This window comes from Trachypithecus francoisi, unplaced genomic scaffold (genome assembly GCF_009764315.1).
Source record: "Trachypithecus francoisi isolate TF-2019V2 unplaced genomic scaffold, Tfra_2.0 Lachesis_group6, whole genome shotgun sequence".
NCBI lineage: Eukaryota > Metazoa > Chordata > Mammalia > Primates > Cercopithecidae > Trachypithecus > Trachypithecus francoisi.
In genome coordinates, this window is record NW_022681471.1 from 25,755,103 (window position 1) to 25,767,258 (window position 12,156).

Genomic DNA, 12,156 nt, shown 5'->3' on the forward strand with positions numbered 1-12,156 from the left:
GATGGGGTTTTACCATGTTGGCCAAGCTGGTCTTGAACTCCTAACCTCAGGTGATCCACCTGCCTCAGCTTCCCAAAGTGCTGGGATTACAGGTGTGAGCCACTGCGCCCAACCTCTGGCTGCAAATATCATAATATAGGACCCCTCATCCAAAAGGTTACACTCTTTTGTTATGCTAGATAACATTTTACCGTTGAACTAGAGTTCTCTGATGTCACTCAGGTATCTTGAGATTAAATGATATTTTTATACAAATTTCCTAGAAAGGGGATGCCAACATAAAAGCTCAAGAGGAAGCTGACAAACGCAAGAAAGAACACGAGAGAATTATGTTACAAAATTTACAGGAACGGTTAGAAAGGAAAAAGGTACTCGCTGTCTGTTTGGGGGGACTTGATTCTGTGTTTTAAACAGTGTTGGGCACCTGATATCAGCATGTTTTTAAGAATCATAAATCTGATATATGCTAGCTCCTGGTGGCTTTTCCACTCGATTCTCTTCCTTATCCAAGGATCTGACCTCTCCTACATAGAAGGCTGTCCTCTTACTGATCATGCCTCCCACTCATGAACCCTTAGTGGCCATTACAGTGATGCCTCACTATATCAAACCTCTGGTAACAAAACTCCTCTGAGCAGAAGGACTCCAGTCATGGTAGGGGTTGGTGGAAGTTAAGACTTTCTTCTAAACTGGCTGGAAATTGCAGCAACTACATGGGAAAAAGCAGAAACTGCAGGCCTCTTTGAGAGGCCAAGGTGCAGGCTGTTTTTAAGGTAGGGCCACATGTGAGCTCATCTGGCAGCCCTGGTCCAGGCTGAGTTGCTGCAAGGCCTATCTGGTAGTAGATTGGTCACCTTGAGGGGACCAGGGAACTGCAACTCTCCTCACTGCAGGGAAAGAAGTGTGCACAGGAGAGAGAATTCCTGTCCTTCCCTAGAAGTATATTTCTCCTCCACCTCCTGTCTTCTCTCTTCATTAACACAATAACAGTGTGGCATCATTGAGGTGTATTATTTTCATTAACATTGGCTTCAGGAATCAACTGAAGACTAAAGACTAAAATTATGTTAAAAGCTGTAATTGATTTGCAATAATATATGCTTAGCCTAAGTAATGAATTTCTGCATATGCAAAATTAGGAGTGAGACGTCGTCATTTGGATGTTTGTGTTATAACAAATACAGCAGTCATTCAGGGCATTTTGTAGCTGAAACTGGGATTGGGATAGGAGACTCAACTGCCACCATAAGCCTTTTGTTGGTAATATTTGTGGTTTTGGAGCAATCACTGCCATTGTCCACCTCTGTGAAATGGGGATAATCAACTCCTTTAGGATAACTGTTTGGTTTCTAATCTGTTTTCATGTTTGAATTTTTCTTTCCCTTTAAATAGAGAATAGAAGAAATTATGAAGCGGACGAGAAAGACAGATGTGAATGCCTCAAAGGTAGTCTCCATGCTCCTACTAGCAATGTATAAGAATGCCTCTTGTTTCACATTATTGCCGAGTTTTTCACTTTACCCAATCTGGTGGTCATGAAATAAAGTATTACATTTGCATTTCCCTGATTATTAACAAGGTTGACCATGTTTTCATCCTTAGTTAGCTCTCATGTTTTCTTTTGTGTGAAATGTTTTTTTTTCAATCTTTTGCCCAAGACTTTTGGGTTGATTTGTTTCATTTGTAGTTCTTTAAATGTTATAGATACTGCTTCTTTTTTGGTTATGTGTTGCAGATATCTTCCCCTAGTTTACAGCTTATCTTTCTTTTTCTTTTTCTTTTTTTTTTTTTTGTATACAATGTGTAATGATCAAATCAGGATAATTAGCAAATCCATCACCTCAGATGCCGATCATTTTTCTCTTTTTTTTTTTTTTTTTTTTGAGACAGAGTCCCGCCCTGTCACCCAGGCTAGAGTGTAGTGGTGTGATCTCAGCTCACTGCAACCTCCATCTCCTGGGTTCAAGTGATTCTCCTGCCTCAACCTCCTGAGTAGCTGGGATTACAGGGGTGCACCACCATGCCTAGCTATTTTTGTATTACTAGTAGAGACAGGGTGACAGGGTTTCACCATGTTGGCCAGACTGGTCTCAAACTCCTGACCTCAGGTGATCCACCCACCTTAGCCTCCCAAAGTGCTGGGATTACAGGTGTGAGCCACCATGCCCGGCCAGCTTATCTTTTCTTAATGTTGTCCTCTTCTGGATAGAAGCTTCTGATTTTTTCTTTTTCTTTTTTTCTTTTTTTTTTTTTTTTGAAATAGAGTCTTACTCTGTCACCCAGGCAGGAGCACAGTGGCGCAGTCTTGGCTCACTGCAATCTCCACCTCCCAAGGTCAAGTGATCCACCCATCTCACCTTCCAAGTAGCTGAGACTACAGGTGCACGCCACCACACCTGGCTAATTTTTTATTTTTTTGTAGAAACAGGATTTTGCCATTTCTAAAACTCCTGGGCTCAAGCAGTCCACCCACTTCAGCCTCCCAAAGTGCTGGGATTTCAGGCTTGAGCCACCATGCCCTGCATTCTGATTTTAATGTTGTTGAATTTACCAGTATTTTCTGATGACTCATGAAGTCAGGCACCTTTTCATAAATGCTTACTGGCCTGTTGGAGATTCACTTTGGTGAAGTACCTTTTCAAGTCATTTGCCCATTTTCCTATTTTGTCACCTGCCTTTTTCTGATTGAATTGTAGGCATTTTTACCTACACTGGTTAGGAGTCCTTTGGAGAGATACATCTATCTGTCTATCTATCTATCTATCTATCTATCTATCTATCTATCTATCTGTCTGTCTATATATATATATTGCAGGTATCTTCTTCTATGCCATAGTTTGCCTCACATTCTCCTAATGTCTATTGATGAACCAGACGTAAGTTCTTCATTTTAACAAGCTTAAATTATCATTTTTTTCCCTTATGGTGAGTGTTCTTGTGGTCTGTTTCATAATTATTTGCCTACCCCAATGTCATGTCTTTTGATGGAGCACATGTATTCAAGGCCTTTTTCCTCCAGATTCTGTGCTTTTTACATTCTGTGCTATAAGACTGATATTCTCTCTGTTTGCAGTTACCCAGTTGTGGTCATTTACATTAAGTGACATGAGAATTTACAGTAGAAATGTCATTTCCAAAAAGTGCTGGGAGTCATCATGTCAAAGTTCATTCAACTCATTAGGAGTTTTCCCTCAAGCAGCAACCTAAGGCTGGGTGCAGTGGCTCACATCTGTAATCCCAGCACTTTAGGAGGTCAAGGCAAGAGGAGCTCTTCAGCCCAGGAGCTCAAGACCAACCTGGACAACATAGTGAGAACTTGTCTCTATAAAAAAAATTTAAAAGTTAGCCAGGTGTGGTGGCATGCGTCTGTAGTCCCAGCTGCTTGGGAGGCTGAGATGGGAGGATCACTTGAGTCCCGAAGTTTGAGGCTGCAGTGAGCTATGATCGTGCCACTGCACTCCATCCTGGGCAACAGAGTGAGACTTTGTCCCCCCACCAAAAAAAAAAAAAACAGCAGTCAAAAACGTTTTAGCTATTCACTGACTAGTCCCATCCCGCCTTAGTTAAGGTTCTGAGCAGGCAGAGAACAAATGCCAACACAAAGCTATAGTCCCTTGGCTCCTGCCCAGGGAAATCTTTCATTCTTGAGTGTCTTCCTAGCCAAAAGACACAGCTACAGGCACCTGTCCCTATCCCCTGTAGATTCTTGGGGCCAGTTAAAAGAGGTTAGATTTTTTTACCTTTTCGTTGAAATGACAAAAGTTAGCCATCGATCCAGCTTTGAAGTCAGACTTCGTTGACATTCTAAACCAGGATGATTGAATATTAGTCATAATCAAGATTTCCTTTTTTAATCATAGGTCACAGAAACATCCAGCCATGACATATATGAAGAGGCTGAGGCTGACAACGAAGAAAGTGACAAGGACTCATTGAATGAAATGTTTCCATCAGGTTAGTCACAATTTAGGAGCTAGACTGCTTAAGTTCATATCCAGGGCTCCTCTGCTTTTGAGCTGTGTGGCTTTGGGCAGGTCACTTAACCTTTCTGTGCTGAGTTTTTCCCATCTGAAAAAGGGGAAGCCAATGTCGTTTTCCTAGAGTGGATATGAGATTTCAGTGAGGTAAATCCATGTAATGCTAAAAACAGTGTCTGACACATACACTCTCAATAAATAACAGTTGCTGCTGCTTATTATTTTAAAGATCATGCTAATAGACTGTAGACAGCAGCTCTTTCTCAGTTGAATGTGAGGATTGCCAGCATTTCAGAGCTCAACTCCTCAAGGCATCCATGATTGACCACAGGTGGAATTCTACTTTCCACTTCATTAAGAAAAATTGAATGCTTTCTCAAATGTATCGACTCCCTTACAAGTAGGAACCACTTTGTAGTAACAGTAATTGCCATTTGAGAAAACATTATTTGTCCATATTTTTCCCGCCAGTGGATATTGAACAGGAAAGTCAGGTCCTCTACTAGGTGCTGGGAATGAAGGGGTGAAAAGACAAGGCCTGAGCTTGAAGGAGCCATAGCCAAGGGGAAGACAAACATATGAGCAAACCATAATACTGCCACAAGATGATTGGGTTGAAAGAAGTTTGGTGAAAATACAATGAGAACATAGCCGTAAGAGCCCCTCAGTCTGCCTTAGGGCATTGAGGAAAGCCGAAGGTAGGAGGTAACATTAGAGGTAAGACGAGGCCGGGCAGTGGCTCACGCCTGTAATCCCAGCACTTTGGGAGGCCAAGGTGGGCGGATCACGAGGCCAGGAGATCGAGACCATCCTGGCTAACAGGGTGAAATCTCGTCTCTACTAAAAACACAAAAAATTAGCCAGGCGTAGTGGCAGGCGCCTGTAGTCCCAGCTGCTTGGGAAGCTGAGGCAGGAGAATGGTGTGAACCTGGGAGGCGGAGCTTGCAGTGAGTAGAGATCATGCCACTGCACTCCAGCCTGGGTGACAGAGTGAGACTCTGTCCCAAGACAAAAAACAAAAATTAGAGGTAAGACGAAATGCATAAACAGAATTGGCTAGGTGAGTGATCAGGGGAGGGGCGAGAATCTGGAACAGTCTTATCTCTGGTTGTTATTCTTTCCTAGCAAAGGAAAAAGGACAGATTCCTTAATGGTAGCCTCTTGGTGCCTCGAGGGCAGGGTGAGTGTGTGTGCTGAGCAGTGGCCCGAGACCTGGCTCGGGAAACTCTGTGACCGCTGGGCCTGCCTCCCAGGAGTACTGCTGCTTGACTCTTCCTGCCTTCAGGCAGGCGATACCCACTCCTCATCCCATCAGGATCACAGCCTTCACTTTTTCTTGAATTCGTTATTGAAACTCCATATTTAATTGTGTTATTTTTTTTCCTAGCCATTCTAAATGGCACAGGCTCACCTCCCAAATTTAACATACCGTTCAACAATGCCAAGAAAATGACACACAAGCTGGTATTTCTAGAAGACGGTTCCAGCCAGGTCTGCAAAGAGCCAAAAACATATTTTAATGGTGATTTGAAAAACTTCAGACAAAAAGCGTGAAAGACACTTCAGTACAGGAAGTAGTTTCAAGGTGAGTCACTTAGTCAGCTTATCTAAATAAACTTGGCAGAATTATGATTGACATTCTTAGAATGCTAAATAATATGATCTCTTGTGCTCTTAGTTTTTACCAAACACCATGTCACGTATTTGACTTAACAGAAATAAACTCATCCCCACAATAGCCTTGCTAAGTAAAGATCATCATCCCCATTTATAAAGACAAGGAGACTGAGGTGCAGAGAGGGTAGGGGCTTTATTTGCCCAATATCCTGCTATTAAAGGGCAGAACCCAAATTCAATTCCAGATACATCTGGCCCCAAACTTTACTTTCGTTCACATTGGTTAATGTTATCTCATGAAGTTGGGCAAGAAGACATTTGTTGAATGATTGGAATATACCAAGCATTTTATATTACCTATTTCAATTATCAACACAACTCTGAGTGTGACAGTAATATCCTCATTTTATTATTTTTTTATTTTATTTTATTTTTTTAAGAGATGAGGTTTCACCATGTTGGCCAGGCTGGTCTTGAACCTCTTGGGCTCAAGTGATCTGCCCACCTCGGCCTCCCAGAGTGCTGGGATTACAGGCATAAGCCACCACACCCGGCCATAATATGCTCATTTTCAGTGTAAGGAAACAAGGTCAGAAGTTAGGTCAGGAGAGCAGGAACTGATTAATGGAAAGGAACGCTACATGGGCAATTGCCTGAGAAGACGTTCACCTGCAAGGCCCACAGGAACAGGAGTCTGCTGAGAGGTGTGGTGATATGGAAGGAGCACTAGAGCTAGAGGACCTGTACCAGTTCTGTTACTATACCTCACTGGCCCATCCTTGACTAATCTAAGGGAGGGACAGGGTTTCTGGAGTCCTGCGTGCTTAGCTGCTCCTACTCCTGGTGCTTCCGTGGGACCTAGGGCTTTCTGGAATACAGTTTGAAAATCAGTGTGTCCTGTGATCTCTAGGGTTCCTTTCAGTCATCCTGTTCTATGATTCTGAAGTGTTTTTTAATTCCAAGGCATTTCTTAGAAGTTAATCAAAGGACAAAGCTGCTTTTAGGCCAGAGCCTTGGTTTGGGAATAATTGTTCTAACCAAACTGTCTCTTTCCAGACCATCTTCCAAAAGAATGACCAGTCACACAACAAAAACCAGAAAGGCGGATGAAACCAACACCACCAGCAGATCCTCTGTTAGTATGAATTATGAGCAGCAGTGTATCTGTGACAAGATCACCAACATTGTAAGTCGCAGAACTATCTTTGTCACATTTTTCTCCTGACAGGCACAAACAAAATCTGAAGGATTCCATGACATCTCGCCAAAGTCCCCAGACACCTTTAGACGATAAGAGAAGAAGCAAACCTGTTTCTCCTCATTAGGGTAAGGCCTCATCTCATCTACCTTTTTCTTGAAAGGCAATTGACCCCAAACCCCACTCCCCTCCTAGCTGTTCCAGGGCAATCTTTGCACCATATAGCTTTGGAAGAGAAGAAGACAATTGTGGGTCTGCAGGAATGATGTGAGAGTCTTCCATTAAGTTGGTTTTGAGAGAATAGAGAGTAGATGACTTGATTCTCATTTTATGTCCCACATTTCATGCCAGATATAAAAATAAGTTTTGGCCAGGTGCAGTGGCTTACACCTGTAATCCCAGCACTTTGGGAGGCCAAGGCAGGCAGATCACTTGAGGTCAGGAGTTTCAGACCAGACTGGCCAACATGGTGAAACTCCGTCTCTACTAAAAATACAAAAATTAGCCGGGTGTGGTAATGCATGCCTGTAATCCCGACTACTTTGGAGGCTGAGGCAGGAGAATCACTTGAACCCAGGAGGCAGAGGTTGCAGTGAGCTGAGATTGTGCCACTGCACTCTAGCCTGTGGGTGACAGAACAAGACTCTGTCTCAAAACAAAAAAAAAAATGTTCTTTTCAAACTTGCATCCCAGACTCCTCTGAGCTCCTGGTCTGCTGGTTGCTTGGCAAGCATACAGATAGTTGTTTAGGGCAGAAGATTAGGGAAGTCTTCAGAATAAGCCTCAACCTGTGTTTCCAAAACCAGAAGCCGCTTGTTTTTCTTTCCTTGAGAAGTTCTCTTTGAAATTGAGAAGCACCTTGGGCCTGGTTGGGGACTGGGGAAGTGAAGGACATTTGTAGGACCAGTGTGTCAGCAACTCCAGAGGGGCTGCTGAGGGTCCTGGGCATGTGCCCTGAAGGGAGGCCAGGGACAAGTTGCTGTGAGACTAGCATCTTCCCTACTAATCTTTCTTTTATTTTTCCCTCTGGTCAGATACATAAACCTTACTCAGCCTGGGAGATGAATACATCTGCCACTCTGGATAACTCAACTCCTGGGCCCATCAGTCCTCAATTTTCTGCTTCTGACTTGAACCTGGTAAAGGAAGTGACACCGAAAAATTGAAAGAAACTATCAAAAGGTCACCTTGATGTATATCTCAGAATATGTTAAAAATTCATGTTGTTCTCTTGTGTCTAAGCAAGAGCTCTAAGTAAAGAGTTGTTTTTGTTTCTTTGGAAAATCACCATTGTCTCTCATTCTTGTGTGTCCTACCAATGTGTTTGCTGGAGCGAGTGCATCAAGGATGCTTTCCTAAAACTGTAATTGTGGAGTTACTAGAAGAATCTGATTGCAGAACTAATTCTCTTTCAGTATATATTTGAAATCTTAAAGTAATGCTTTTGTTTTTTCTTTCTCTTTTCCTTTTTTTTTTTTTTTTTTGAGATGGAGTCCTGCCCTGTCGCCCAGGCTGCAGTGCAGTGGCGCAATCTCAGCTCACTGCACCCTCCGCCTCCTGGTCTCAAGCAATTCTCCTGTCTCAGCCTCCCCAGTAGCTGGGATTACAGGCATGTGCCACCACATCTGGCTAATTTTTTGTATTTTAGTAGAGATGCGGTTTTACCATGCTCACCAGGCTGGTCTTGAACCCCTGGCCTCAAGTGATCCACCTGTCTTGGCCTCCCAAAGTGTTGGGATTACAGGTATGAGCCACTGGGCCCAGCCAAGTAATGGTTTTTCTGTGTACCAGTGACAATTTTGACAGCTAAAACCTCACAGTTGATCTTGTAGAGACATAATAGATTATGCAAAGGCCGCAGGATCACTCACAAGAGCTGTGTCAGATTGTTTCTAATATAAAAATACCAAAGGTTGCAAAATCCAATAAATTGTATTTTACCATGATATATGTATATTTTTAACTCTACCCATTTGTGCCAGTGAGTACACAGGCACCAATAGCCTCAAATGCTGGGAGTCCTGTGAAGCCCCATCTTGGAACAGTCAGCACCTTTCATGCTCTTGTCAGTGTTTCCTTTTGAAGGACATATTGGTGTTTATCTACAGAAACATATATTATTTTTATTGTGTACATAAAGGAGTACATGGCTGTTGTCCCATGGGGTATGTTTAATTCCTCGAAATGTTTAATGTTTAAAGTATTTTTCAGCCTGTACTCTCCAGTTCTGTCGTTGAGTATATACTCAGGCTTGCGATATAACCAAATTTTGCTTGCCTTCTCTAGCCACTGGCTGCCAGTGAGTCCGCGTGATGGGCATACAGAAATGCACACAGATGTACATACACGTATGTATGCACACACAGTATTATGATTCCATAAAATTCAAATGCAGATTAATTCTAATAATAATAACGAGTTTTCAGTGTTGAATTGCAAATAGTCCGAAGCAGGCCAGTGTTCCTTCTGGCCGCCAGTTCTTGGATTAGTAAAAGGAGGTAATTCTTTCAGATTCCCTGGTTCTTTGCCACTCAAGAGTATTGTACTTTTGATATAGAATAGAGAAAGTTACCTTTGGTTTAAAAACTATTTTTATATACTAGGTCTTTCATGTATAACACAGAGACAATCATCCTAACAAAAGAGTTTCTGTTATTTTTCTGCACAAATATCATGTGTTGAAAATACCGTTACAGTTCCATATAAATGTGTGCTATATAAAATAAACTTTGCAGATAAAACAAGGTTTTTTTCATTATAATACTCAAAAAGTGTACTGGTGGTGGTATAAAGGCAACACCAATTGTTGGCCAAGCTATGAACACAGCAGCCAGCAAATTCAATGAACAGGAATCAAATCCTCTGATTTCCCTCTTCATCCACTTGGTGATTTGGCCGAGTTCCACTTCTGGAATAGAAAGACGTGAGTTGGTTGGTTGGCTGGTTGGTTGGTTGGTTGGTTGGTTGGTTTTAGAGACAAAGTCTCACTCTGTGGCCAAGGCTGGAGTGCAGTGGCACAATCATAGCTAATTGCAGCCTCAAACTCTGAGGTTTATGCAGTCCTCCCACCTCAGCCTCCTGAGTAGCTGGGACCACAGTCATGGCACCATACCTGGCTCGCTCGCTCTCTCTCTCTCTCTCTCTCTCTCTCTCTCTCTCTCTCTCCCTCTCCCTCCCTCCCCGTCGTCTTTTTTTTGGAGACGGAGTCTTGCCCTGTCACCCAGGCTGATCTTGAACTCCTGGCCTCAAGTGATCTTCCTGCCTCAGCCTCCAAAAGTGCTGGGATTACAGGCATGAGCCACCACACCCAGCCTAGATGTGAGTTTTCAAGCTCTGGTTGTCTTCCTGCAATTATTTCAGTGCTTGTTACTCTTCTCTGTGATGGTTCTCTTGTATAAGTTGAGGCTTATTACTACAGTATCTTTTGAATTTTTTTTTTAAATTTCTTGTTTTTTTCTTGCTCTGTTTTATGGTGCTGATCTTGCTTTTTTTATCCTAATAAAAATCGTATAACCTAAAAGTGACCGTTTTAAAGTGTATATTCACAAGGCTGTGCAGCTATCCAATACCACTATCTAGTTCTGGAGCATTTTCATCACCCTGAAAAGAAAATCTGTGCCCTTTAAGCGGTTACTCCCCTTTCCCTCCTCCCTCGCCCCTTTAACTCTCACATTTGGTGCTTACCTTGGATGAGGAAAACCCTCTTGCTTTGAAACGTCTGGGCGTGCACGCTCAGGCGGTTAATTGTGCTCTTTTATATACTCATCTCTTAACGACATCACTGTCACTGTGAATGGCAAAACAAATATTCTCATCTGCCTGTGAGTGTTTAGTTTCCAATTTTAAATCATGCTTTACTCCAGCAGTCCCCAGCCTTTTTGGCACCAGGAACTGGTTTTGTGGAAGACAATTTTTCCATGAACCTTTGGTGGGGATGGTGTGGTGGTTTTAGGATGATTCAAGTGCATTACATTTATTGTGCACTTTATTTCTATTATCACATTGTAATATATAATGAAGTAATTATACAACTCACCATAACGTAGAATCAGTGGGAACCCTGAGCTTGTTTTCTTGCAACTAGACGGTCCCACCTGGGGATGATGGGAGACAGTGACATCATCAGACATTAGAATCTCATGAGGAGCGCACAACCTAAATCCACCACATGCGTGGTTCACAATAGGGTTCTCACTTCTATGAGAATCTAATGCCACTACTGCTCTGACAGGAGGCCGAGCTCAGGCGGCAATGCAAGTGATGGGGAGCCACTGTAAATACAGATGAAGATTTGCACTCCTGCCACTCACCTGCTCTTTGACCCAGTTCCTAACAGGTCACAGACCAGCATCAGTCTGTGGCCCGAGGGTTGGGGACCTCTGCTTTACTAGGTTTTGTTTTTGATAAGGCAAGGTCCTTGTTTATCCCCAGTCTTTGGGGTCTGGTGCTTATGAGAATGGTGGTAGCCATTCCCCACTGAACATGCTAGAGCATTCTATATACTTTTGAATCAGCACAAACTAGGCACATCCCATTCCTGTCAAACATATCACCTCCCTGTGTCTCATCTGAGCTGGAAACTCTTCACTGCCAAGTTTGGCGCCAGGTCCTGTTGATCCATCCATTGAAACTGTCTACCAGGATGTTCCTGTTTACAAGGCCAAGGTGATGGACATTGACCTAGCCTTCCCCTCGCGCATTGCTGCCTTGCATTTCCCATCCTGCTGTCCTCTACCCGGAGGGACAGACCCCTGGCCTCTACCAGCAGATTCTGCAGATCAGCGCATTTTCTATGCCTGTGTCATTGTAGACACTGCATGTGGAATGAAGTTTTTTAACTGCTCCAATCCCTCAAAACCACAAGAATGCAGTGTGAAATACCATAAAGAATGCCAGACAGGGCCCTGAAGACCTGAACCCAGCTGAGAGGGCTGCTAGCTCACGTGTGACATTATGCACGTTGTTGCTCTACTCTGATCCCTGTTCCTTGTCTGTCAAATGATGGGGCTGTGCTACAATCTCTGCAGCCTTTTCAGTTTTGAGACTCCACTGCTCTCCAACACCTTTAACTCCTTGGAGCCAGAGCCAGAGGGGTCAGGAGGCATAAAACAGCAGCTAGGGCCAAGGAGCCAGAGCGTGGAGGTGGACTGTGCATGACATTTTATCATGTCGGGGCAATTCCGTCATCTTCAGTGACCCCACCCCTCCAGTGCCTGGCTAGCCTGGTTGGTCGAAACAGACCCCAAAACAGCCTCCTTGCCTTTGGTCCCCTCACCACTGCAGTTACAGTGTTTCCAGATGGGTCCTCGATACCCATCTGATTCTAATTTCCCCAAATGTGTTGTAATCATTGCAGTTAGGTTT

The 12,156-nt window shown here is 43.3% G+C and overlaps 1 protein-coding gene across 1 annotated transcript in view; it reads left to right on the forward strand.

The window, feature by feature from the left end:
* The window catches only part of MAP7D3 (MAP7 domain containing 3), a 34,147-nt gene extending 24,614 nt beyond the window's left edge, over nt 1–9,533 (forward strand). Inside the window, 8 exon segments of the mRNA XM_033201723.1 lie at nt 264–368; nt 1,393–1,446; nt 3,861–3,954; nt 5,365–5,523; nt 5,526–5,562; nt 6,651–6,729; nt 6,823–6,920; nt 7,827–9,533. Of these exon segments, the coding sequence (XP_033057614.1) occupies nt 264–368; nt 1,393–1,446; nt 3,861–3,954; nt 5,365–5,523; nt 5,526–5,562; nt 6,651–6,729; nt 6,823–6,888 (594 nt within the window). The 3' untranslated portion in view covers nt 6,889–6,920; nt 7,827–9,533.
* Nucleotides 9,534–12,156: the final 2,623 nt, after the last annotated feature.